The sequence below is a fragment of the Thalassophryne amazonica genome, chromosome 8, assembly GCF_902500255.1.
Source record: "Thalassophryne amazonica chromosome 8, fThaAma1.1, whole genome shotgun sequence".
NCBI lineage: Eukaryota > Metazoa > Chordata > Actinopteri > Batrachoidiformes > Batrachoididae > Thalassophryne > Thalassophryne amazonica.
Window position 1 is genome coordinate 12,954,293 of NC_047110.1, and position 23,805 is coordinate 12,978,097.

General features: G+C 41.0%; 1 protein-coding gene across 3 annotated transcripts in view; it reads left to right on the forward strand.

Moving 5' to 3' along the window:
• Positions 1 to 23,805, forward strand: part of snx20 (sorting nexin 20) — a 46,963-nt gene that overhangs the window by 18,948 nt on the left and 4,210 nt on the right. For 2 of the 3 annotated variants that reach the window (XM_034175748.1, XM_034175749.1), the window contains 2 exons: positions 4,251 to 4,360; positions 19,370 to 19,512. In XM_034175748.1, coding sequence (XP_034031639.1) covers positions 4,264 to 4,360; positions 19,370 to 19,512 — 240 coding nt within the window. In that variant the 5' untranslated portion in view covers positions 4,251 to 4,263. Of the gene's footprint in view, positions 1 to 4,244; positions 4,361 to 19,369; positions 19,513 to 23,805 lie in introns of all 3 variants that reach the window. The other variant, XM_034175747.1, reaches the window with a different exon arrangement.

A 23,805-nucleotide genomic window follows, 5' to 3' on the forward strand; every position in this document is an offset into this window, starting at 1 on the left:
GTTCTGCTGGAGGTTTCGTCCTGTTAAAAGGGAGTTTTTCCTTCCCACTGTCGCCAAGTGCTTGTTCACAGGGGGTCGTTTTGACCGTTGGGGTTTTTCCGTAATTATTGTATGGCTTTGCCTTACAATATAAAGCACCTTGGGGCAACTGTTTGTTGTGATTTGGCGCTATATAAATAAAATTGATTTGATTTGATGGTTCAAACTATACCTTTTTGAACTCTGTAATCAGACAAATAATCCAATGTACGTTTCAACATAATTGGAGCATTTCTCAATATTGACCACTGTAGGTCATTAGTGGTCACCTCCGAGATAACTCCTCTTCAGAAAATAAAGTTTAGTTAATTTAGAATATGTGTGCCAAATTTCATGCTTTCATCACAAATATGGACAATTATTTTGCCTTTCTGCTGCTCCAATAGGGTGATTGTCTGGACTATGATATCTACAAGGGAATGAGTCTGTTCTCTGTGCTGGAAAAGGTGCGCATAAGGATTATCAACAGGATTCAGTCCCAGTTCATTGCTGCTCAGCAACAGGAGCAGTCTGACATTGTCACACCCAAAAAGTCAACAATCGACCCCATTCTAGGACTGCGAGTACTCAGAATGCAAGCGTGAACATCAGCAGTACTTCTTTGCTGCCTATTTTTGATTTTTGCAAAGTGTTTGGTTTGGGTGACCTGACTGCTCTCTGGGACATCCTGGGAATTTGTGGAATCACCAACAAATTGCTGGATATTATCGTCAACTTATCCACATGTACTATGAGTGTTGTGTGGACTGCAGGTAGAATCCCTGATTTGTTCTTGGTGAATTCTGGTCATCATCAGGGATGAGTTTGGTCTCTTACACTGTTCAGTTTTTGCATGGACTGGGTGTAAGTAGAGCTGTGGAGGCCGGTGGCTTGGTGCCGACTGCCGACTGGATGCCATTGGCACTAGGACTCTTCAGAGGATTCTTGGGTACTGTTGTGTCAGTCAAATGGTTACTTTTTTAAATTCAGGTGAGACGTATTACTTGTGTAGTGAGGGAATGTCAGCGTTGACATTTTGGCCACGTGGTGTATTTCTCAGGGCATAATCCTGAGATAAGATAATTATAGTGGGCGATTTTAACATCCACACAGATGCTGAGAATGACACCCTCAACACTGCAATTAATCTATTATTAGACTCAATTGGCTTTGCTCAAAATGTAAATGAGTCCACCCACCACTTTAATCATATCTTAGATCTTGTTCTGACTTATGGTATGGAAATTGAAGACTTAACAGTATTCCCTGAAAACTCCCTTCTGTCTGATCATTTCTTAATAACATTTACATTTACTCTGATGGACTACCCAGCAGTGGGGAATAAGTTTCATTACAGTAGAAGTCTTTCAGAAAGCGCTGTAACTAGGTTTAAGGATATGATTCCTTCTTTATGTTCTCTAATGCCGTATACCAACACAGTGCAGAGTAGCTACCTAAACTCTGTGAGTGAGATAGAGTATCTCGTCAATAGTTTTACATCCTCATTGAAGACAACTTTGGATGCTGTAGCTCCTCTGAAAAAGAGAGCCTTAAATCAGAAGTGCCTGACTCCGTGGTATAACTCACAAACTCGCAGCTTAAAGCAGATAACCCGTAAGTTGGAGAGGAAATGGCGTCTCACTAATTTAGAAGACCTTCACTTAGCCTGGAAAAAGAGTCTGTTGCTCTATAAAAAAAGCCCTCCGTAAAGCTAGGACATCTTACTATTCATCACTAATTGAAGAAAATAAGAACAACCCCAGGTTTCTTTTCAGCACTGTAGCCAGGCTGACAAAGAGTCAGAGCTCTATTGAGCCGAGTATTACTTTAACTTTAACTAGTAATGACTTCATGACTTTCTTTGCTAATAAAATTTTAACTATTAGAGAAAAATTACTCATAACCATCCCAAAGACATATCGTTATCTTTGGCTGCTTTCAGTGATGCCGGTATTTGGTTAGACTCTTTCTCTCCAATTGTTCTGTCTCAGTTATTTTCATTAGTTACTTCCTCCAAACCATCAACATGTCTATTAGACCCCATTCCTACCAGACTGCTCAAGGAAGCCCTACCATTAATTAATGCTTCGATCTTAAATATGATCAATCTATCTTTATTAGTTGGCTATGTACCACAGGCTTTTAAGGTGGCAGTAATCAAACCATTACTTAAAAAGCCATCACTTGACCCAGCTATCTTAGCTAATTATAGGCCAATCTCCAACCTTCCTTTTCTCTCAAAAATTCTTGAAAGGGTAGTTGTAAAACAGCTAACTGATCATCTGCAGAGGAATGGTCTATTTGAAGAGTTTCAGTCAGGTTTTAGAATTCATCATAGTACAGAAACAGCATTAGTGAAGGTTACAAATGATCTTCTTATGGCCTCAGACAGTGGACTCATCTCTGTGCTTGTTCTGTTAGACCTCAGTGCTGCTTTTGATACTGTTGACCATAAAATTTTATTACAGAGATTAGAGCATGCCATAGGTATTAAAGGCACTGCGCTGCAGTGGTTTGAATCATATTTATCTAATAGATTACAATTTGTTCATGTAAATGGGGAATCTTCTTCACAGACTAAGGTTAATTATGGAGTTCCACAAGGTTCTGTGCTAGGACCAATTTTATTCACTTTATACATGTTTCCCTTAGGCAGTATTATTAGACAGCATTGCTTAAATTTTCATTGTTACGCAGATGATACCCAGCTTTATCTATCCATGAAGCCAGAGGACACACACCAATTAGCTAAACTGCAGGATTGTCTTACAGACATAAAGACATGGATGACCTCTAATTTCCTGCTTTTAAATTCAGATAAAAGTTGAAGTTATTGTACTTGGCCCCACAAATCTTAGAAACATGGTGTCTAACCAGATCCTTACTCTGGATGGCATTACCCTGACCTCTAGTAATACTGTGAGAAATCTTGGAGTCATTTTTGATCAGGATATGTCATTCAATGCGCATATTAAACAAATATGTAGGAGTGCTTTTTTGCATTTGCGCAATATCTCTAAAATTAGAAAGGTCTTGTCTCAGAGTGATGCTGAAAAACTAATTCATGCATTTATTTCCTCTAGGCTGGACTATTGTAATTCATTATTATCAGGTTGTCCTAAAAGTTCCCTAAAAAGCCTTCAGTTAATTCAAAATGCTGCAACTAGAGTACTGACAGGGACTAGAAGGAGAGAGGATATCTCACCCATATTGGCCTCTCTTCATTGGCTTCCTGTTAATTCTAGAATAGAATTTAAAATTCTTCTTCTTACTTATAAGGTTTTGAATAATCAGGTCCCATCTTATCTTAGGGACCTCATAGTACCATATCACCCCAATAGAGTGCTTCGCTCTGACTGCAGGCTTACTTGTAGTTCCTAGGGTTTGTAAGAGTAGAATGGGAGGCAGAGCCTTCAGCTTTCAGGCTCCTCTCCTGTGGAACCAGCTCCCAATTCAGATCAGGGAGACAGACACCCTCTCTACTTTTAAGATTAGGCTTAAAACTTTCCTTTTTGCTAAAGCTTATAGTTAGGGCTGGATCAGGTGACCCTGAACCATCCCTTAGTTATGCTGCTATAAACTTAGACTGCTGGGGGGTTCCCATGATGCACTGAGTGTTTCTTTCTCTTTTTGCTCTGTATGCACCACTCTGCATTTAATCATTAGTGATTGATCTCTGCTCCCCTCCACAGCATGTCTTTTTCCTGGTTCTCTCCCTCAGCCCCAACCAGTCCCAGCAGAAGACTGCCCCTCCCTGAGCCTGGTTCTGCTGGAGGTTTCTTCCTGTTAAAAGGGAGTTTTTCCTTCCCACTGTCGCCAAGTGCTTGCTCACAGGGGGTTGTTTTGACCGTTGGGGTTTTTCCGTAATTATTGTATGGCCTTGCCTTACAATATAAAGCGCCTTGGGGCAACTGTTTGTTGTGATTTGGCGCTATATAAATAAAATAAAATTGATTTGATTTGATTTGATAATCCAGCACTCAGGTGCCCGAATGTTGAGGACCCCGGTAGATGGAGAAGGCCAAGGGAATGCCCACGTTTCACCCGGCTGCAGCAGATAGATGGTTGCTTGAGGTGGGAGTGGACCGGTTGCCAGCTTATGTGGTTGTCATCCAGGAAATGGATTAGCTCTGCGGTGTGGTAGATGTGGTGAAAATGTGCAGAATTCGCGCATGCTCCCAGACATGAACTGTCCTGTTGAGTTCTGATTTTTCTCTTCTTCTCAGCTGCAGCTGTTTGGAACCCATGGCTGAATCTGAGAGCAGCACTAATCATCAAACTGTGGCACCACCATCTGAACTTAAAAGAGAAAGGATCAGAGATCATCAGACTGAGACCCAGTGTGAGGAAACGTTATACTTCTGTCTTAAAAATTACTCAACTTTCCCTTAAAATCACTTCCACTTTTCTTCAGACAATAAATGTTTTTTTTCTTCACTTCTCAAGACAGAGTTGGAAAGTACTATTACACAAGTACTGGTTTTCAGAATTTAACAAAGATGTTAACATGTTGAGGGCAGCACAGTGGATTAGTTAGTTAGCTCTGATGCTTCACACCAAGAAGGTTCTGGGATCACTTCCCACCTGGTATTTTCTGCGGGGAGTTTGCATGTTCTCCACATGTTCATGTGGGTTCTCTCCAGGTGCTCCAGCCCCCTTCCAGAGACATGCAGGTGAAGTGGTGACACTAAAATGACTGTAGGTGTGAATGTGTTTGGCCATGACGACCTGTCCAGGCCGTGCCCTCCCTCTCTTCCGCTAACTGCTGCGATAGCCTCCAGTGGCCCCGTTAGCCTGAATTACAATAAGTGGGTATAGACATTGAATTAATGTTTTCATATTTTTATTAACGTCATTTCAGTTGATAATGTTGTTTTCTTACTGAAGTCAAATGCACTAAAAAATTTTCAAACAATCTTCAAGTATGAAGGGAAGTCTAAGAATTTTTTTTTTTATCTACATGTGTTTTAAGACTGTTGAGTGCTCATTCAACCTTGAATGAGCTGTTGTGCAACAAAAGAAGCGGAATCACTGCTGTTTTACTTGATAAACATGTTTATTCCCTTTAGTGCAGCAGATAGCAGGTTGACAGAGGAATCCTTCAAATGTTGATGCAAGAACCAAATCTGGCACAAAGAATCCTTAGAAATTGCTCTTTTTTGAAAAAAAAACAAAAAAAACAGACTGGCCACTTGAATTTTCAGTAGGCGGCCGGTCAGGTTTGTCAGTTCGTCAATTGAAGAATTACACAGACATCAAAATTAAAAGATACTACAATCATATTGAAAACTATATCACATTATTTGTGTGATCATAAATTTTTAATTTTGACCCCTGTTAAATTCCTCAATTGACCCCTACCTGGCCGCCTATTGAAAATTCAAGTGTCCAGTGTTTTTTTTTTTCAAAAGACTAATGTCTATCAATCAATCAATCAATCAATCAATTTTATTTATATAGCGCCAAATCACAACAAACAGTTGCCCCAAGGCGCTTTATATTTTAAGGCAAGGCCATACAATAATTACGTAAAAACCCCAACGGTCAAAACGACCCCCTGTGAGCAAGCACTTGGCGACAGTGGGAAGGAAAAACTCCCTTTTAACAGGAAGAAACCTCCAGCAGAACCAGGCTCAGGGAGGGGCAGTCTTCTGCTGGGACTGGTTGGGGCTGAGGGAGAGAACCAGGAAAAGACATGCTGTGGAGGGGAGCAGAGATCGATCACTAATGATTAAATGCAGAGTGGTGCATACAGAGCAAAAAGAGAAAGAAACACTCAGTGCATCATGGGAACCCCCCAGCAGTCTAAGTCTATAGCAGCATAACTAAGGGATGGTTCAGGGTCACCTGATCCAGCCCTAACTATAAGCTTTAGCAAAAAGGAAAGTTTTAAGCCTAATCTTAAAAGTAGAGAGGGTGTCTGTCTCCCTGATCCAAATTGGGAGCTGGTTCCACAGGAGAGGAGCCTGAAAGCTGAAGGCTCTGCCTCCCATTCTACTCTTACAAACCCTAGGAACTACAAGTAAGCCTGCAGCCTGAGAGCGAAGCGCTCTATTGGGGTGATATGGTACTATGAGGTCCCTAAGATAAGATGGGACCTGATTATTCAAAACCTTATAAGTAAGAAGAAGAATTTTAAATTCTATTCTAGAATTAACAGGAAGCCAATGAAGAGAGGCCAATATGGGTGAGATATGCTCTCTCCTTCTAGCCCCCGTTAGAACTCTAGCTGCAGCATTTTGAATTAACTGAAGGCTTTTCAGGGAACTTTTAGGACAACCTGATAATAATGAATTACAATAGTCCAACCTAGAGGAAATAAATGCATGAATTACTTTTTCAGCATCACTCTGAGACAAGACCTTTCTAATTTTAGAGATATTGCGCAAATGCAAAAAAGCAGTCCAACATATTTGTTTAATATGCACATTGAATGACATATCCTGATCAAAAATGACTCCAAGATTTCTCACAGTATTACTAGAGGTCAGGGTAATGCCATCCAGAGTAAGGATCTGGTTAGACACCATGTTTCTAAGATTTGTGGGGCCAAGTACAATAACTTCAGTTTTATCTGAGTTTAAAAGCAGGAAATTAGAGGTCATCCATGTCTTTATGTCTGTAAGACAATCCTGCAGTTTAGCTAATTGGTGTGTGTCCTCTGGCTTCATGGATAGATAAAGCTGGGTATCATCTGCGTAACAATGAAAATTTAAGCAATGCCGTCTAATAATACTGCCTAAGGGAAGCATGTATAAAGTGAATAAAATTGGTCCTAGCACAGAACCTTGTGGAACTCCATAATTAACCCTAGTCTGTGAAGAAGATTCCCCATTTACATGAACAAATTGTAATCTATTAGATAAATATGATTCAAACTACCGCAGCGCAGTGCCTTTAATACCTATGGCATGCTCTAATCTCTGTAATAAAATTTTATGGTCAGCGTTATCAAAAGCAGCACTGAGGTCTAACAGAACAAGCACAGAGATGAGTCCACTGTCTGAGGCCATAAGAAGATCATTTATAACCTTCACTAATGCTGTTTCTGTACTATGATGAATTCTAAAACCTGACTGAAACTCTTCAAAACAGAAGCCCCGTGTACACCGCCAACCCGTTCACATCTCTAACCGTTTTTCCCCACTCGACGACACACCCGCCGAGGATCAAACTCTGGTTATTGGCGACTCTGTTTTGCGAAATGTGAAGTTAGCGACACCAGCAACCATAGTCAATTGTCTTCCGGGGGCCAGAGCAGGCGACATTGAAGGAAATTTGAAACTGCTGGCTAAGGCTAAGCGTAAATTTGGTAAGATTGTAATTCACGTCGGCAGTAATGACACCCGGTTACGCCAATCGGAGGTCACTAAAATTAACATTAAATCGGTGTGTAACTTTGCAAAAACAATGTCGGACTCTGTAGTTTTCTCTGGGCCCCTCCCCAATCAGACCGGGAGTGACATGTTTAGCCGCATGTTCTCCTTGAATTGCTGGCTGTCTGAGTGGTGTCCAAAAAATGAGGTGGGCTTCATAGATAATTGGCAAAGCTTCTGGGGAAAACCTGGTCTTGTTAGGAGAGACGGCATCCATCCCACTTTGGATGGAGCAGCTCTCATTTCTAGAAATCTGGCCATTTTCTTAAATCCTCCAAACCGTGACTATCCAGCGTTGGGACCAGGAAGCAGAGTTGTAGTCTTACACACCTCTCTGCAGCTTCTCTCCCCCTGCCATCCCCTCATTACCCCATCCCCGTAGAGACGGTGCCTGCTCCCAGACTACCAATAACCAGCAAAAATCTATTTAAGCATAAAAATTCAAAAAGAAAAATAATATAGCACCTTCAACTGCACCACAGACTAAAACAGTTAAATGTGGTCTATTAAACATTAGGTCTCTCTCTTCTAAGTCCCTGTTGGTAAATGATATAATAATTGATCAACATATTGATTTATTCTGCCTAACAGAAACCTGGTTACAGCAGGATGAATATGTTAGAATATGTTAGTCAACACCCCCGAGTCACACTAACTGTCAGAATGCTCGTAGCACGGGCCGGGGCGGAGGATTAGCAGCAGTCTTCCATTCCAGCTTATTAATTAATCAAAAACCCAGACAGAGCTTTAATTCATTTGAAAGCGTGACTCTTAGTCTTGTCCATCCAAATTGGAAGTCCCAAAAACCAGTTTTATTTGTTATTATCTATCCTCCACCTGGTCGTTACTGTGAGTTTCTCTGTGAATTTTCAGACCTTTTGTCTGACTTAGTGCTTAGCTCAGATAAGATAATTATAGTGGGTGATTTTAACATCCACACAGATGCTGAGAATGACAGCCTCAACACTCCATTTAATCTATTATTAGACTATATTGGCTTTGCTCAAAAAGTAAATGAGTCCACCCACCACTTTAATCATATCTTAGATCTTGTTCTGACTTATGGTATGGAAATAGAAGACTTAACAGTATTCCCTGAAAACTCCCTTCTGTCTGATCATTTCTTAATAACATTTACATTTACTCTGATGGACTACCCAGCAGTGGGGAATAAGTTTCATTACACTAGAAGTCTTTCAGAAAGCGCTGTAACTAGGTTTAAGGATATGATTCCTTCTTTATGTTCTCTAATGCCATATACCAACACAGTGCAGAGTAGCTACCTAAACTCTGTAAGTGAGATAGAGTATCTCGTCAATAGTTTTACATCCTCATTGAAGACAACTTTGGATGCTGTAGCTCCTCTAAAAAAGAGAGCTTTAAATCAGAAGTGCCTGACTCCGTGGTATAACTCACAAACTCGTAGCTTAAAGCAGATAACCCGTAAGTTGGAGAGGAAATGGCGTCTCACTAATTTAGAAGATCTTCACTTAGCCTGGAAAAAGAGTTTGTTGCTCTATAAAAAAGCCCTCCGTAAAGCTAGGACATCTTTCTACTCATCACTAATTGAAGAAAATAAGAACAACCCCAGGTTTCTTTTCAGCACTGTAGCCAGGCTGACAAAGAGTCAGAGCTCTTTTAAAACAAAAACAAAATTAAAACAAAATTTTAACTATTAGAGAAAAAATTACTCATAACCATCCCAAAGACGTATCGTTATCTTTGGCTGCTTTCAGTGATGCCGGTATTTGGTTAGACTCTTTCTCTCCGATTGTTCTGTCTGAGTTATTTTCATTAGTTACTTCATCCAAACCATCAACATGTTTATTAGACCGCATTCCTACCAGGCTGCTCAAGGAAGCCCTACCATTAATTAATGCTTCGATCTTAAATATGATCAATCTATCTTTGTTAGTTGGCTATGTACCACAGGCTTTTAAGGTGGCAGTAATTAAACCATTACTTAAAAAGCCATCACTTGACCCAGCTATCTTAGCTAATTATAGGCCAATCTCCAACCTTCCTTTTCTCTCAAAAATTCTTGAAAGGGTAGTTGTAAAACAGCTAACTGATCATCTGCAGAGGAATGGTCTATTTGAAGAGTTTCAGTCAGGTTTTAGAATTCATCATAGTACAGAAACAGCATTAGTGAAGGTTACAAATGATCTTCTTATGGCCTCGGACAGTGGACTCATCTCTGTGCTTGTTCTGTTAGACCTCAGTGCTGCTTTTGATACTGTTGACCATAAAATTTTATTACAGAGATTAGAGCATGCCATAGGTATTAAAGGCACTGCGCTGCGGTGGTTTGAATCATATTTGTCTAATAGATTACAATTTGTTCATGTAAATGGGGAATCTTCTTCACAGACTAAAGTTAATTATGGAGTTCCACAAGGTTCTGTGCTAGGACCAATTTTATTCACTTTATACATGCTTCCCTTAGGCAGTATTATTAGACGGTATTGCTTAAATTTTCATTGTTACGCAGATGATACCCAGCTTTATCTATCCATGAAGCCAGAGGACGCACACCAATTAGCTAACTGCAGGATTGTCTTACAGACATAAAGACATGGATGACCTCTAATTTCCTGCTTTTAAACTCAGATAAAACTGAAGTTATTGTACTTGGCCCCACAAATCTTAGAAACATGGTGTCTAACCAGATCCTTACTCTGGATGGCATTACCCTGACCTCTAGTAATACTGTGAGAAATCTTGGAGTCATTTTTGATCAGGATATGTCATTCAAAGCGCATATTAAACAAATATGTAGGACTGCTTTTTTGCATTTACGCAATATCTCTAAAATCAGAAAGGTCTTGTCTCAGAGTGATGCTGAAAAACTAATTCATGCATTTATTTCCTCTAGGCTGGACTATTGTAATTCATTATTATCAGGTTGTCCTAAAAGTTCCCTAAAAAGCCTTCAGTTAATTCAAAATGCTGCAGCTAGAGTACTGACGGGGACTAGAAGAAGAGAGCATATCTCACCCATATTGGCCTCTCTTCATTGGCTTCCTGTTAATTCTAGAATAGAATTTAAAATTCTTCTTCTTACTTATAAGGTTTTGAATAATCAGGTCCCATCTTATCTTAGGGACCTCGTAGTACCATATCACCCCAATAGAGCGCTTCGCTCTCAGACTGCAGGCTTACTTGTAGTTCCTAGGGTTTGTAAGAGTAGAATGGGAGGCAGAGCCTTCAGCTTTCAGGCTCCTCTCCTGTGGAACCAGCTCCCAATTCAGATCAGGGAGACAGACACCCTCTCTACTTTTAAGATTAGGCTTAAAACTTTCCTTTTTGCTAAAGCTTATAGTTAGGGCTGGATCAGGTGACCCTGAACCATCCCTTAGTTATGCTGCTATAGACGTAGACTGCTGGGGGGTTCCCACGATGCACTGTTTCTTTCTCTTTTTGCTCTGTATGCACCACTCTGCATTTAATCATTAGTGATCGATCTCTGCTCCCCTCCACAGCATGTCTTTTTCCTGGTTCTCTCCCTCAGCCCCAACCAGTCCCAGCAGAAGACTGCCCCTCCCTGAGCCTGGTTCTGCTGGAGGTTTCTTCCTGTTAAAAGGGAGTTTTTCCTTCCCACTGTAGCCAAGTGCTTGCTCACAGGGGGTCGTTTTGACCGTTGGGGTTTTACATAATTATTGTATGGCCTTGCCTTACAATATAAAGCGCCTTGGGGCAACTGTTTGTTGTGATTTGGCGCTATATAAAAAAATTGATTGATTGATTCAAATAGACCATTCCTCTGCAGATGATCAGTTAGCTGTTTTACAACTACCCTTTCAAGAATTTTTGAGAGAAAAGGAAGGTTGGAGATTGGCCTATAATTAGCTAAGATAGCTGGGTCAAGTGATGGCTTTTTAAGTAATGGTTTAATTACTGCCACCTTAAAAGCCTGTGGTACATAGCCAACTAATAAAGATAGATTGATCATATTTAAGATCGAAGCATTAAATAATGGTAGGGCTTCCTTGAGCAGCCTGGTAGGAATGGGGTCTAATAGACATGTTGATGGTTTGGATGAAGTAACTAATGAAAATAACTCAGACAGAACAATCGGATAGAAAGAGTCTAACCAAATACCGGCATCACTGAAAGCAGCCAAAGATAACGATACGTCTTTAGGATGGTTATGAGTAATTTTTTCTCTAATAGTTAAAATTTTATTAGCAAAGAAAGTCATGAAGTCATTACTAGTTAAAGTTAAAGGAATACTCGGCTCAATAGAGCTCTGACTCTTTGTCAGCCTGGCTACAGTGCTGAAAAGAAACCTGGGGTTCTTATTTTCTTCAATTAGTGATGAGTAGTAAGATGTCCTAGCTTTACGGAGGGCTTTTTTATAGAGCAACAGACTTTTTTTCCAGGCTAAGTGAAGATCTTCTAAATTAGTGAGACGCCATTTCCTCTCCAACTTACGGGTTATCTGCTTTAAGCTGCGAGTTATACCACGGAGTCAGGCACTTCTGATTTAAAGCTCTCTTTTTCAGAGGAGCTACAGCATCCAAAGTTGTCTTCAATGATGATGTAAAACTATTGACGAGATACTCTATCTCACTTACAGAGTTTAGGTAGCTACTCTGTACTGTGTTGGTATATGGCATTAGAGAACATAAAGAAGGAATCATATCCTTAAACCTAGTTACAGCGCTTTCTGAAAGACTTCGAGTGTAATGAAACTTATTCCCCACTGCTGGGTAGTCCATCAGAGTAAATGTAAATGTTATTAAGAAATGATCAGACAGAAGGGAGTTTTCAGGGAATACTGTTAAGTCTTCAATTTCCATACCATAAGTCAGAACAAGATCTAAGATATGATTAAAGTGGTGGGTGGACTCATTTACATTTTGAGCAAAGCCAATTGAGTCTAACAATAGATTAAATGCAGTGTTGAGGCTGTCATTCTCAGCATCTGTGTGGATGTTAAAATCGCCCACTATAATTATCTTATCTGAGCTAAGCACTAAGTCAGACAAAAGGTCTGAAAATTCACAGAGAAACTCACAGTAATGACCAGGTGGACAATAGATAATAACAAATAAAACTGGTTTTTGGGACTTCCAATTTGGATGGACAAGACTAAGAGTCAAGCTTTCAAATGAATTAAAGCTCTGTCTGGGTTTTTGATTAATTAATAAGCTGGAATGGAAGATTGCTGCTAATCCTCTGCCTCGACCCGTGCTACGAGCATTCTGGCAGTTAGTGTGACTCGGGGGTGTTGACTCATTTAAACTAACATATTCATCCTGCTGTAACCAGGTTTCCGTAAGGCAGAATAAATCAATATGTTGATCAATTATTATATCATTTGCTAACTCAGAAGAGAGAGACCTAATGTTTAATAGACCACATTTAACTGTTTTAGTCTGTGGTGCAGTTGAAGGTGCTATATTATTTTTTCTTTTTGAATTTTTATGCTTAAATAGATTTTTGCTGGTTATTGGTAGTCTGGGAGCAGGCACCGTCTCTACGGGGATTGGGTAATGAGGGGATGGCAGGGGGAGAGAAGCTGCAGAGAGGTGTGTAAGACTACAACTCTGCTTCCTGGTCCCAACCCTGGATAGTCACGGTTTGGGGGATTTAAGAAAATTGGCCAGATTTCTAGAAATGAGAGCTGCTCCATCCAAAGTGGGATGGATGCCGTCTCTCCTAACAAGACCAGGTTTTCCCCAGAAGCTTTGCCAATTATCTATGAAGCACCACTCAGACAGCCAGCAATTCAAGGAGAACATGCGGCTAAACATGTCACTCCCGCTCCGATTGGGGAGGGGCCCAGAGAAAACTACACAGTCCAATATTGTTTTTGCAAAGTTACACACCAATTCAATGTTAATTTTTGTGACCTCCGATTGGCATAACTGGGTGTCATTACTGCCGATGTGAATTACAATCTTACCAAATTTATGCTTAGCCTTAGCCAGCAGTTTCAAATTTCCTTCAGTGTCGCCTGCTCTGGCCCCCGGAAGACAATTGACTATGGCTGCTGGTGTCGCTAACTTCACATTTCTCAAAACAGAGTCGCCAATCACCAGAGTTTGATCCTCGGCGGGTGTGTCATCGAGTGGGGAAAAACGGTTAGAAATGTGAACGGGTTGGCGGTGTACATGGGGCTTCTGTTTAGAACTACGCTTCCTCCTCACAGTCACCCAGTTGGCCTGCCTTCCCGGCTGCTCGGGATCTGCCAGAGGGAAACTAACGGCGGCTAAGCTACCTTGGTCCGCACCGACTACAGGGGCCTGGCTAGCTGTAGAATTTTCCACGGTGCGGAGCCGAGTCTCCAATTCGCCCAGCCTGGCCTCCAAAGCTACGAATAAGCTACACTTATTACAAGTACCATTACTGCTAAAGGAGGCCGAGAAATAACTAAACATTTCACACCCAGAGCAGAAAAGTGCAGGAGAGACAGGAGAAGCCGCCATGCTAAACCGGCTAAGAGCTAGTAGCTGCGCTAATCTAGCGGATTCCTAAAAACACACAAAGTGAATAATGTGTAAATAATTTAGAGGTGATTCAGCAGAGGGAGTGCTTTAGTTAAGGCACGTGAAGATTACACTGTGAAACAAATCTTTATCTAGGTAACTAGATCAATCTAACTGCGCAGATTAAACAGCTAACAGATACAGCAAAACACCGCTGTGCTCCGGAACAGGAAGTGATACAATACCGCAGTGAGAGCCAACCCTCTATGGATTATTTGTGTTGAATTTGGTGCTTGCATCACCATTTGAAGGATTGTTTCAGTTATCACTACCTGATAAGGAACACAGCATGCAGATATAACATTAACAGCTGACTGCAGTGGTGTTTTTACCCATATCCCTAAAATATAAATAGTGTCAGGCCTCAAAGGGGGGCTGAGCATTTCTTTGTAACATTCTGGTGTGTGTTGCTTTGTAACTGCTCCTCTCGTATGAGACTAAATCTCTAAGGGCCCCTTCACACACAGTGCGAAGTTTGGTCGAAGTGCGCGTCAGGCAGGAATCGTATGCAAAATGTGTAAAATCGTCCCTGCCTCGAACGCTTCGTACACCTGTTGCTACAACTATTTGCGCACACCAGCGCCTGAAAGACAGAGTGTGTGCTGTGCGAACCCATCGATCCCTCTCGCAGCAGGTGTCGACCAAATTCCAGCTGACACACATGGACACCTAAAAGTGCTTGTTTGGCACTTAGAAAATGTGTGGCCTTTCACACTCTTGGCACGACAGCTGTCTGCAGACAATCACTGTCGTGCTGGCAGTGAAATTTGTTTAAGTTCTCCACGTGTGGCTTTAGTGTGTGCACTGAACTGACAGGTGTGTCTGCCCACTGTGGAGAGCTGTCATTCTGGGCATCCCAGCTGGACAACGCGTACTGTGTTTGGACAGACATGGACTAACAACTGCCCACTGTGACACACGTGTGTCTGTTTGCTGTCATCACGTGGACATAAATAAAAACATACTGCTATGGTTAGAATCACCTTTATTGTCATTGCACAGCAATCAGCACAACGAAATTTGCTTGTGCATCCTCAAAAACAGTGCCCACCCTCACACATAACTTACCCACACACATACTTCAATGAATATTAAAAACATCAGGAGATTTTTTTTTTTTTGGTGTGGGGGGGTGAGGCAAGCTCAGAGACAATCATAACTCGTATTGCACTGATCCCACATTGTCATTGTCCCATATTGCACATATCCCATGCTGCACGTCTCATATTGCACGTATCCCTCTAAAACATCAATAAAACATTTAAAATAACCACCTTTAATAAAAAAAAACTTAAATAGCTAAAAAAAAAACAAATATAGATAAAAGTTAAAAATAGTTCAAAACAAATATTGCACGTCCCCCCTTGTTCTAATTAGAATAATGCAATTGTTCTGACTAGAGCTTGGACATGTCTGTTCAGTTCTGTAACAGCTCTAGGAAACAAGCTGTTTTTTAGCCTTGTGGTGTGGGCTTTGAAGGCCTGATAATGCCTGCCGGATGGAAGCAAAGAAAAAAGGTGGTGTGAAGGGTGTATTCCGTCCTGCAGAATACTGCTTGCTCTGCGGAGGCAGCGAGGTGATATATGTTGTGGGCTACAGCAAGCATGCGTGCGCTCCCTCGCTGCAGCCCATTGACAGGCTGCCCCCAGACTGAAACGGTTGCTAACATATCAGAACACACAGCGGGTGATCTGACTTTCATGACACCCACATGCACTCTGTTCCATATGACACAGTGTCAGTTCTGGCACGCCATCCACAAGACACGCGTGTCGGGCGGGACACGTGTGCAGGCCAGCTGAACACGCACCAGCAGATGTGGACATGAGAAGAGTGAACTACTTCTCATTCATGTCATTTCATGACTGTATGTCTGTGACCATGGGTCATCTACAGAGGAACAGATGGATCATATTTGTATTGCCCATTTGATAAGAGGGATTCAATATAAAATGCTGTGTTTTTTATAGTGTATGTTTTGTTTTGTTTTTTTTAAGACATCCATCTCTTTATTGTTTTCAGGCATTTTCCCCGCACCATTTACAGGCTAGTGATGGTAGCTCAATGGCAAAGCTTTGGGCTGGAAATCAGTAAAGTACAGGTATGAATCCCATGGGTGTTTTTTTTTTTTAAATTTAATCCACATCAGCAGAGCAATGTGGTTCCACAGGTACCAGCTTGTTTTTATTTTTTACTTAATCCACATTAGCGGTGCGATGTGGTTCCATAGGTACCAGCTGGTTTTTATGTTTTATTTATTCCACATTAAGTGGCGCGATGTGGTGCACCTAACACTGTGTTCCTGCTTGAAAGACACCATCGCCTGCATGAACCCTCGCACCAGGATTGTGCCATGCCTGCCCATCGGCGCGATATTTGTGTTGTTTGTTTCGTGCTGTTTTGCCATATTCAACCAAACTTCACACTATGTGTGAAGGGGCCTTAAAGTGTGTCTGATGGGTCTCCATTCTGTTCTTTTACTTAATAATTATTTGATCAACATCCAAGTCAAAAGTAAAATATAAAACAAAAATGAACCAAACATCAAAGATATACACACAAACTAATCCAACATAAATAAATAAATCACCCTGTCAGGGTGTCAGTTTAAAAGTGAGTTAGGTCAGCCCTAATATGGAGAAATGAAATGTTCCAGTGTGACGTCAGCAATCCACCAAGCTGCTAATCCACAAGCTGCCGACCAGGTCAGCTCTCTACAATTTCACTGATACTTACTGGACTGGTAAGCATTCAAAGCCGAAATAGACATGTCCAAACTTGTCCTCTGACATGCCGAAACGGAGGTGTTCCTTTGTCTCGCTTCCAAAGCGAATCAGTCTTTACGCACGAAGCCTCCGCGCGGCTTTCCATGACAAAATCTCTTGTTAAAAGTGAAATCTGCCAGAAAATGGCTGATGTCCAGCTCTTGTGATAACCAGAGAAAGAGCACACGACGGTCTCGTATCCACAGAGCCATCTATTTAGAAATGGTCCAGTGGCTTGTGCCGCGTCGTCGCAGCTCGGAGCGCGGCGCGCCAAGCGTCCTTAAAGTGGGTCCTTAAAGCTGTAGTAACAGACCTTATTCTCTGTGAAGCCTGTAAATTTTCACCGAAAGCCAGATAAATTTTTGAAATAGTTTCCAGGTGCCAGTCTCTAACAGCTTCTGAAAAAATTCTGATGGAAAAAAAGTCCTTTTCATGCCACCATTTCCAGACAATGAAAATCCGATGAGGGGGCAGGACCACTCCTTCCCAAGGCGTGTTCACAGGCGAATGACGTAACCGACAGGCGTGGAAAAACTCACACATGCGCACGAGGGTTCAAGCATGTCTGACGTAAAAACATATGAATGAAATCCATATAGTTTTTGAAAATAATAAAAAGGACCGTTACTTTATTGACAGACCTCGTATATCATCCCCTCTGGACCGTTCCACCGAATGTGGATGCAAATAAGATGATTTCTAGGGAGGTAACAGATTAGTCAGAGTCACAATATGTTAACAGCCACCAAAGCTTCCTGAGGTGAAGCATTAAGTTGTATTTTTCCATGACTGCATTATATTTTACATGACTTTTATTTTATTTAACGGTTCTTTTAAATTCTGTTTTGTTGTATATACAAGCACAATGTAGATGTGAACCCACATCTATCATGTCCATCTGAGTAAATACCACAAATACACTGTGCTGGACTTTTGACCACTTATTTGGTAAGGCTAGTCCTTATTCATATGAGGCACCTTGAGGCAGCATTTTTGTGATTATCACTGTATAAATAAAATAAAATAAATTGATAAATGAAATTGATTTTGCAATTGATCTCCTACCATTCAGAAGATTCAGACTGCTTTCGGTGGCTTTTCAGTCGTGTGACTATCCGAGAAATTGTGGACGAGCTGGGCATGTCACAACATGTCCTGTGAGGCTTCAACACAAAGGTGCTTTTGCTGCGCCATCAGCTTCGTGCCGATGAATTTCGCCGCCACTCTTTTCATGGCAAAATCTTCTTTCACAGTGGAATGTGCTGAAATAGTGCTGCTGTCCACCTCTTCCACAATTTCTTGGATAGTCACACGACGGTCCCACATCACCACAGCGTTCACTTTGGAATGATCCGGTCATTTCAGCGTGTTGATGGCTGCCCGGAGCGCAGCGCGCTCTTCACCATTGTGCGGACGTCTTTAAACCGGTTGTACCGCTCCTTAATCTGTGTGATGCCCACAGGATCGTCACCGAAAGCCGTCTGAATAATCCGAATGGTTTCCACTTGGCTGTTGCCCAGTTTCTGGCAAAATTTGATGCCGTTACACTGCTCCAGTCATTCCGCCATTTCCTTGCAAAGAAAAAATGACAAGACTCCACCCATCCTCACACAAAGGCTGCTTACAAGCAAATGACGCAACCGACAGGCGTGAAAAAATTCATGCATGTGCACGAAGGTTCAAGGTTGGCTCATGCAAGCACACATGATTCAAATCCATCAGGTTTTTGAAAAAAATTAAAAGGTCGGATACTTTTCTAACAGACCTCATATTTGCTGGTCGATGGCACAGTCACTTTCTTTTTCCCTTGTTTCCACATGATGGCAGCGTCCCAGCACTGCACCTGACCACACTGCAGTATTTAAACCAGTGGTGTCCAAAGTATTCCAGAAAGGGCCAAGAGGGTGCATGTTTTCTTTGCAGCCACTGACTCCACTTTCAAATACTTTCAATTCATTCATTTTCTACACCCACTTACTCTAATCCATGGACCATTGTTGGAGCGGGGTACACCCTGGACCCAGGATGCCAGTCTATTGCAGGGCCACATGTAGACAAACAAACTCAGTCACACCCCTACACTGAATTTAGAGTCACCAGTTGACCTGTATATCTCTGGAAGTGGGAGGAAGCTGGAACATGCAAATTCCACACAGAAAGAACCAGGCGGGAAGTGATCATAAGAACTTCTTGCTGTGAGGCAACAGTAACCACTAAGCCACTGTGCTACCTTTCAATTCAATTAATTTTAATTACATAACGCCAAATCCCAATATAAGTCGCCCCCAAGGCATTTCACAAGGGTCAGGTCTAACTTTAACCAACCCGAGCAAACATGCAGGCGACAGTGGTGAGGAAGAAACCTCAAGCAGACCAGACTCAGGGGAGTGACCCACTGCTTAGGCCATTCTAAGACAAAGGCTCAAACAAATGTTACAACAAAGAATTTTCAAACATGCAAACAAAACAGAAAAGAAAAATAGAAAATCATCTTTTCATTTTTTCGCAATATTCATACAAAATCTTCCTCAGTCAGACCACATCCACTATGTTCTGCTAACTGCTAGCAAACATAATGATCAGCTAATCGTTTGTCATGATCTAAATCTAAATGATCTCATTATGGGCCAAAACCACATGTATTAGGTGTGTATACAGGGTTCTCCCCTCTGAGGGCTGTCATAAGAAACACTGCTGCTGTTGTGTTTGTGTGCAGGTGAAAATCCTGGTTGTTCCAGTTTGACCACAAAGGAACTGCAGCAGAACTGGAGGGCGGTCAAGCAGAGAGATCGTCCCATCAGGTTGCTGTTCGAAATCCCATCAGCTCGAATTGTTATTAACATGCTGTCCAAATACGTGGTGAGACAGCAGCTGTGCTCATTCTGACACAAAACACATCAAGTCTGATAAATATTTGACACCTTAACCCACTGAGGTCCAGGGGAAATTTCTCAGTTTTCCATACTTTCAGTAATTCCCCTTTTAAGGAACTTTTTTTTTTCTTTTAGTGTAATGCCCAAGTGTTGCATGTCAGCATGTTCAGAACAATCTCAGCTTTCAGAATATGTGTCACATAGTTATTCCTGTGGATGAACTGTTTTGGGTTCACCAAAGTCTTTGGCTCAGAAAAGTACTGTAATATATGAAGAAAAATGTAGATCAGTGTATAATAATGTCCAAAACTAAAATATGTCATTTTGCATATTGATTGAAATTACCAGATTTTTGAGTGATTTAGGTCAAATGGCACAAAACAAACACTACATACTGCAAGCTATCTATACTACATATCAAGCTTCATTCATTCATTCATTCTTTCTTTCCATTTCCACTTTACATTTTTTTAGATCTGACCATATTCACTGTACATGTCTATCACTGATGTTCACTTTTACATCACAAATAATTAATACAGAGGGATTTAGTAATTTTGAAATTACTTCAAACACAAAAAAAAACAGAAAAAGAAACAGGTGTGTGTGTGTGTGTGTGTGTGTGTGTGTGTGTGTGTGTGTGTGTGTGTGTGTGTGTGTGTGTGTGTGTGTGTGTGTGTGTGTGTGTGTGTGTGCGCGCGTGTGCGCAATTTTGATCATGCACAAACTCTGGAGAGCTGACATTTGCTGTACATTGAACTTACTAAATAAAATCATGAAGACACGCTTTTAATATATAGATGATTTACTGCCCCCTGCTGGAATGGCATGTGAGTCCAAAATGTAAATATTAATGTCCATTGTTCAGTGCTGTTAGCTAATATATTTAATGTTCAAAATGATAAACTTTATTGTTTTTGTGCAAATATTTGCTCATTTTGAAATGGATGCCTGCAACACGTTTCAAAAAAGCTGGGACAGGGCAAGAAAAGACTGGGGAAGTTGATAAATGCTCAAAGAACACCTAATTGGAAACAGGCGGCAATCAATCAATCAATCAATCAATTTTTTTTATATAGCGTCAAATCACAACAAACAGTTGCCCCAAGGCGCTTTATATTGTAAGGCAAGGCCATACAATAATGATGTAAAACCCCAACGGTCAAAACGACCCCTGTGAGCAAGCACTTGGCTACAGTGGAAAGGAATAACTCCCTTTTAACAGGAAGAAACCTCCAGCAGAACCAGGCTCAGGGAGGGGCAGTCTTCTGCTGGGACTGGTTGGGGCTGAGGGAGAGAACCAGGAAAAAGACATGCTGTGGAGGGGAGCAGAGATCGATCACTAATGATTAAATGCAGAGTGGTGCATACAGAGCAAAAAGAGAAAGAAACAGTGCATCATGGGAACCCCCCAGCAGTCTACGTCTATAGCAGCATAACTAAGGGATGGTTCAGGGTCACCTGATCCAGCCCTAACTATAAGCTTTAGCAAAAAGGAAAGTTTTAAGCCTAATCTTAAAAGTAGAGAGGGTGTCTGTCTCCCTGATCTGAATTGGGAGCTGGTTCCACAGGAGAGGAGCCTGAAAGCTGAAGGCTCTGCCTCCCATTCTACTCTTACAAACCCTAGGAACTACAAGTAAGCCTGCAGTCTGAGAGCGAAGCGCTCTATTGGGGTGATATGGTACTACGAGGTCCCTAAGATAAGATGGGACCTGATTATTCGAAACCTTATAAGTAAGAAGAAGAATTTTAAATTCTATTCTAGAATTAACAGGAAGCCAATGAAGAGAGGCCAATATGGGTGAGATATGCTCTCTCCTTCTAGTCCCCGTCAGTACTCTAGCTGCAGCATTTTGAATTAACTGAAGGCTTTTTAGGGAACTTTTAGGACAACCTGATAATAATGAATTACAATAGTCCAGCCTAGAGGAAATAAATGCATGAATTAGTTTTTTCAGCATCACTCTGAGACAAGACCTTTCTGATTTTAGAGATATTGCGTAAATGCAAAAAAGCAGTCCTACATATTGGTTTAATATGCGCTTTGAATGACATATCCTGATCAAAATGACTCCAAGGTTTCTCACAGTATTACTAGAGGTCAGGGTAATGCCATCCAGAGTAAGGATCTGGTTAGACACCATGTTTCTAAGATTTGTGGGGCCAAGTACAATAACTTCAGTTTTATCTGAGTTTAAAAGCAGGAAATTAGAGGTCATCCATGTCTTTATGTCTGTAAGACAATCCTGCAGTTTAGCTAACTGGTGTGTGTCCTCTGGCTTCATGGATAGATAAAGCTGGGTATCATCTGCGTAACAATGAAAATTTAAGCAATACCGTCTAATAATACTGCCTAAGGGAAGCATGTATAAAGTAAATAAAATTGGTCCTAGCACAGAACCTTGTGGAACTCCATAATTAACTTTAGTCTGTGAAGAAGATTCCCATTTACATGAACAAATTGTAATCTATTAGACAATATGATTCAAAACCACCGCAGCGCAGTGCCTTTAATACCTATGGCATGCTCTAATCTCTGTAATAAAATTTTATGGTCAACAGTATCAAAAGCAGCACTGAGGTCTAACAGAACAGGCACAGAGATGAGTCCACTGTCCGAGGCCATAAGAAGATCATTTGTAACCTTCACTAATGCTGTTTCTGTACTATGATGAATTCTAAAACCTGACTGAAACTCTTCAAATAGACCATTCCTCTGCAGATGATCAGTTAGCTGTTTTACAACTACCCTTTCAAGAATTTTTGAGAGAAAAGGAAGGTTGGAGATTGGCCTATAATTAGCTAAGATAGCTGGGTCAAGTGATGGCTTTTTAAGTAATGGTTTAATTACTGCCACCTTAAAAGCCTGTGGTACATAGCAACTAACAAAGATAGATTGATCATATTTAAGATCGAAGCATTAAATAATGGTAGGGCTTCCTTGAGCAGCCTGGTAGGAATGGGGTCTAATAAACATGTTGATGGTTTGGATGAAGTAACTAATGAGAATAACTCAGACAGAACATCGGAGAGAAAGAGTCTAACCAAATACCGGCATCACTGAAAGCAGCCAAAGATAACGATACGTCTTTGGGATGGTTATGAGTAATTTTTTTCTCTAATAGTTAAAATTTTGTTAGCAAAGAAAGTCATGAAGTCATTACTAGTTAAAGTTAATGGAATACTCAGCTCAATAGAGCTCTGACTCTTTGTCAGCCTGGCTACAGTGCTGAAAAGAAAACTTGGGGTTGTTCTTATTTTCTTCAATTAGTGATGAGTAGAAAGATGTCCTAGCTTTACGGAGGGCTTTTTTATAGAGCAACAGACTCTTTTTCCAGGCTAAGTGAAGATCTTCTAAATTAGTGAGACGCCATTTCCTCTCCAACTTACGGGTTATCTGCTTTAAGCTACGAGGTTTGTGAGTTATACCACGGAGTCAGACACTCTGATTTAAAGCTCTCTTTTTCAGAGGAGCTACAGCATCCAAAGTTGTCTTCAATGAGGATGTAAAACTATTGACGAGATACTCTATCTCCCTTACAGAGTTAGGTAGCTACTCTGCACTGTGTTGGTATATGGCATTAGAGAACATAAAGAAGGAATCATATCCTTAAACCTAGTTACAGCGCTTTCTGAAAGACTTCTAGTGTAATGAAACTTATTCCCCACTGCTGGGTAGGTCCATCAGAGTAAATGTAAATGTTATTAAGAAATGATCAGACAGAAGGGAGTTTTCAGGGAATACTGTTAAGTCTTCTATTTCCATACCATAAGTCAGAACAAGATCTAAGATATGATTAAAGTGGTGGGTGGACTCATTTACTTTTTGAGCAAAGCCAATAGAGTCTAATAATAGATTAAATGCAGTGTTGAGGCTGTCATTCTCAGCATCTGTGTGGATGTTAAATCGCCCACTATAATTATCTTATCTGAGCTAAGCACTAAGTCAGACAAAAGGTCTGAAAATTCACAGAGAAACTCACAGTAACGACCAGGTGGACCGATAGATAATAACAAATAAACTGGTTTTTGGGACTTCCAATTTGGATGGACAAGACTAAGAGACAAGCTTTCAAATGAATTAAAAGCTCTGTCTGGGTTTTGGATTATTAATAAGCTGGAATGGAAGATTGCTGCTAATCCTCCACCCCCGGCCCGTGCTACGAGCATTCTGACAGTTAGTGTGACTCGGGGGTGTTGACTCATTTAAACTAACATATTCATCCTGCTGTAACCAGGTTTCTGTTAGGCAGAATAAATCATATGTTGATCAATTATT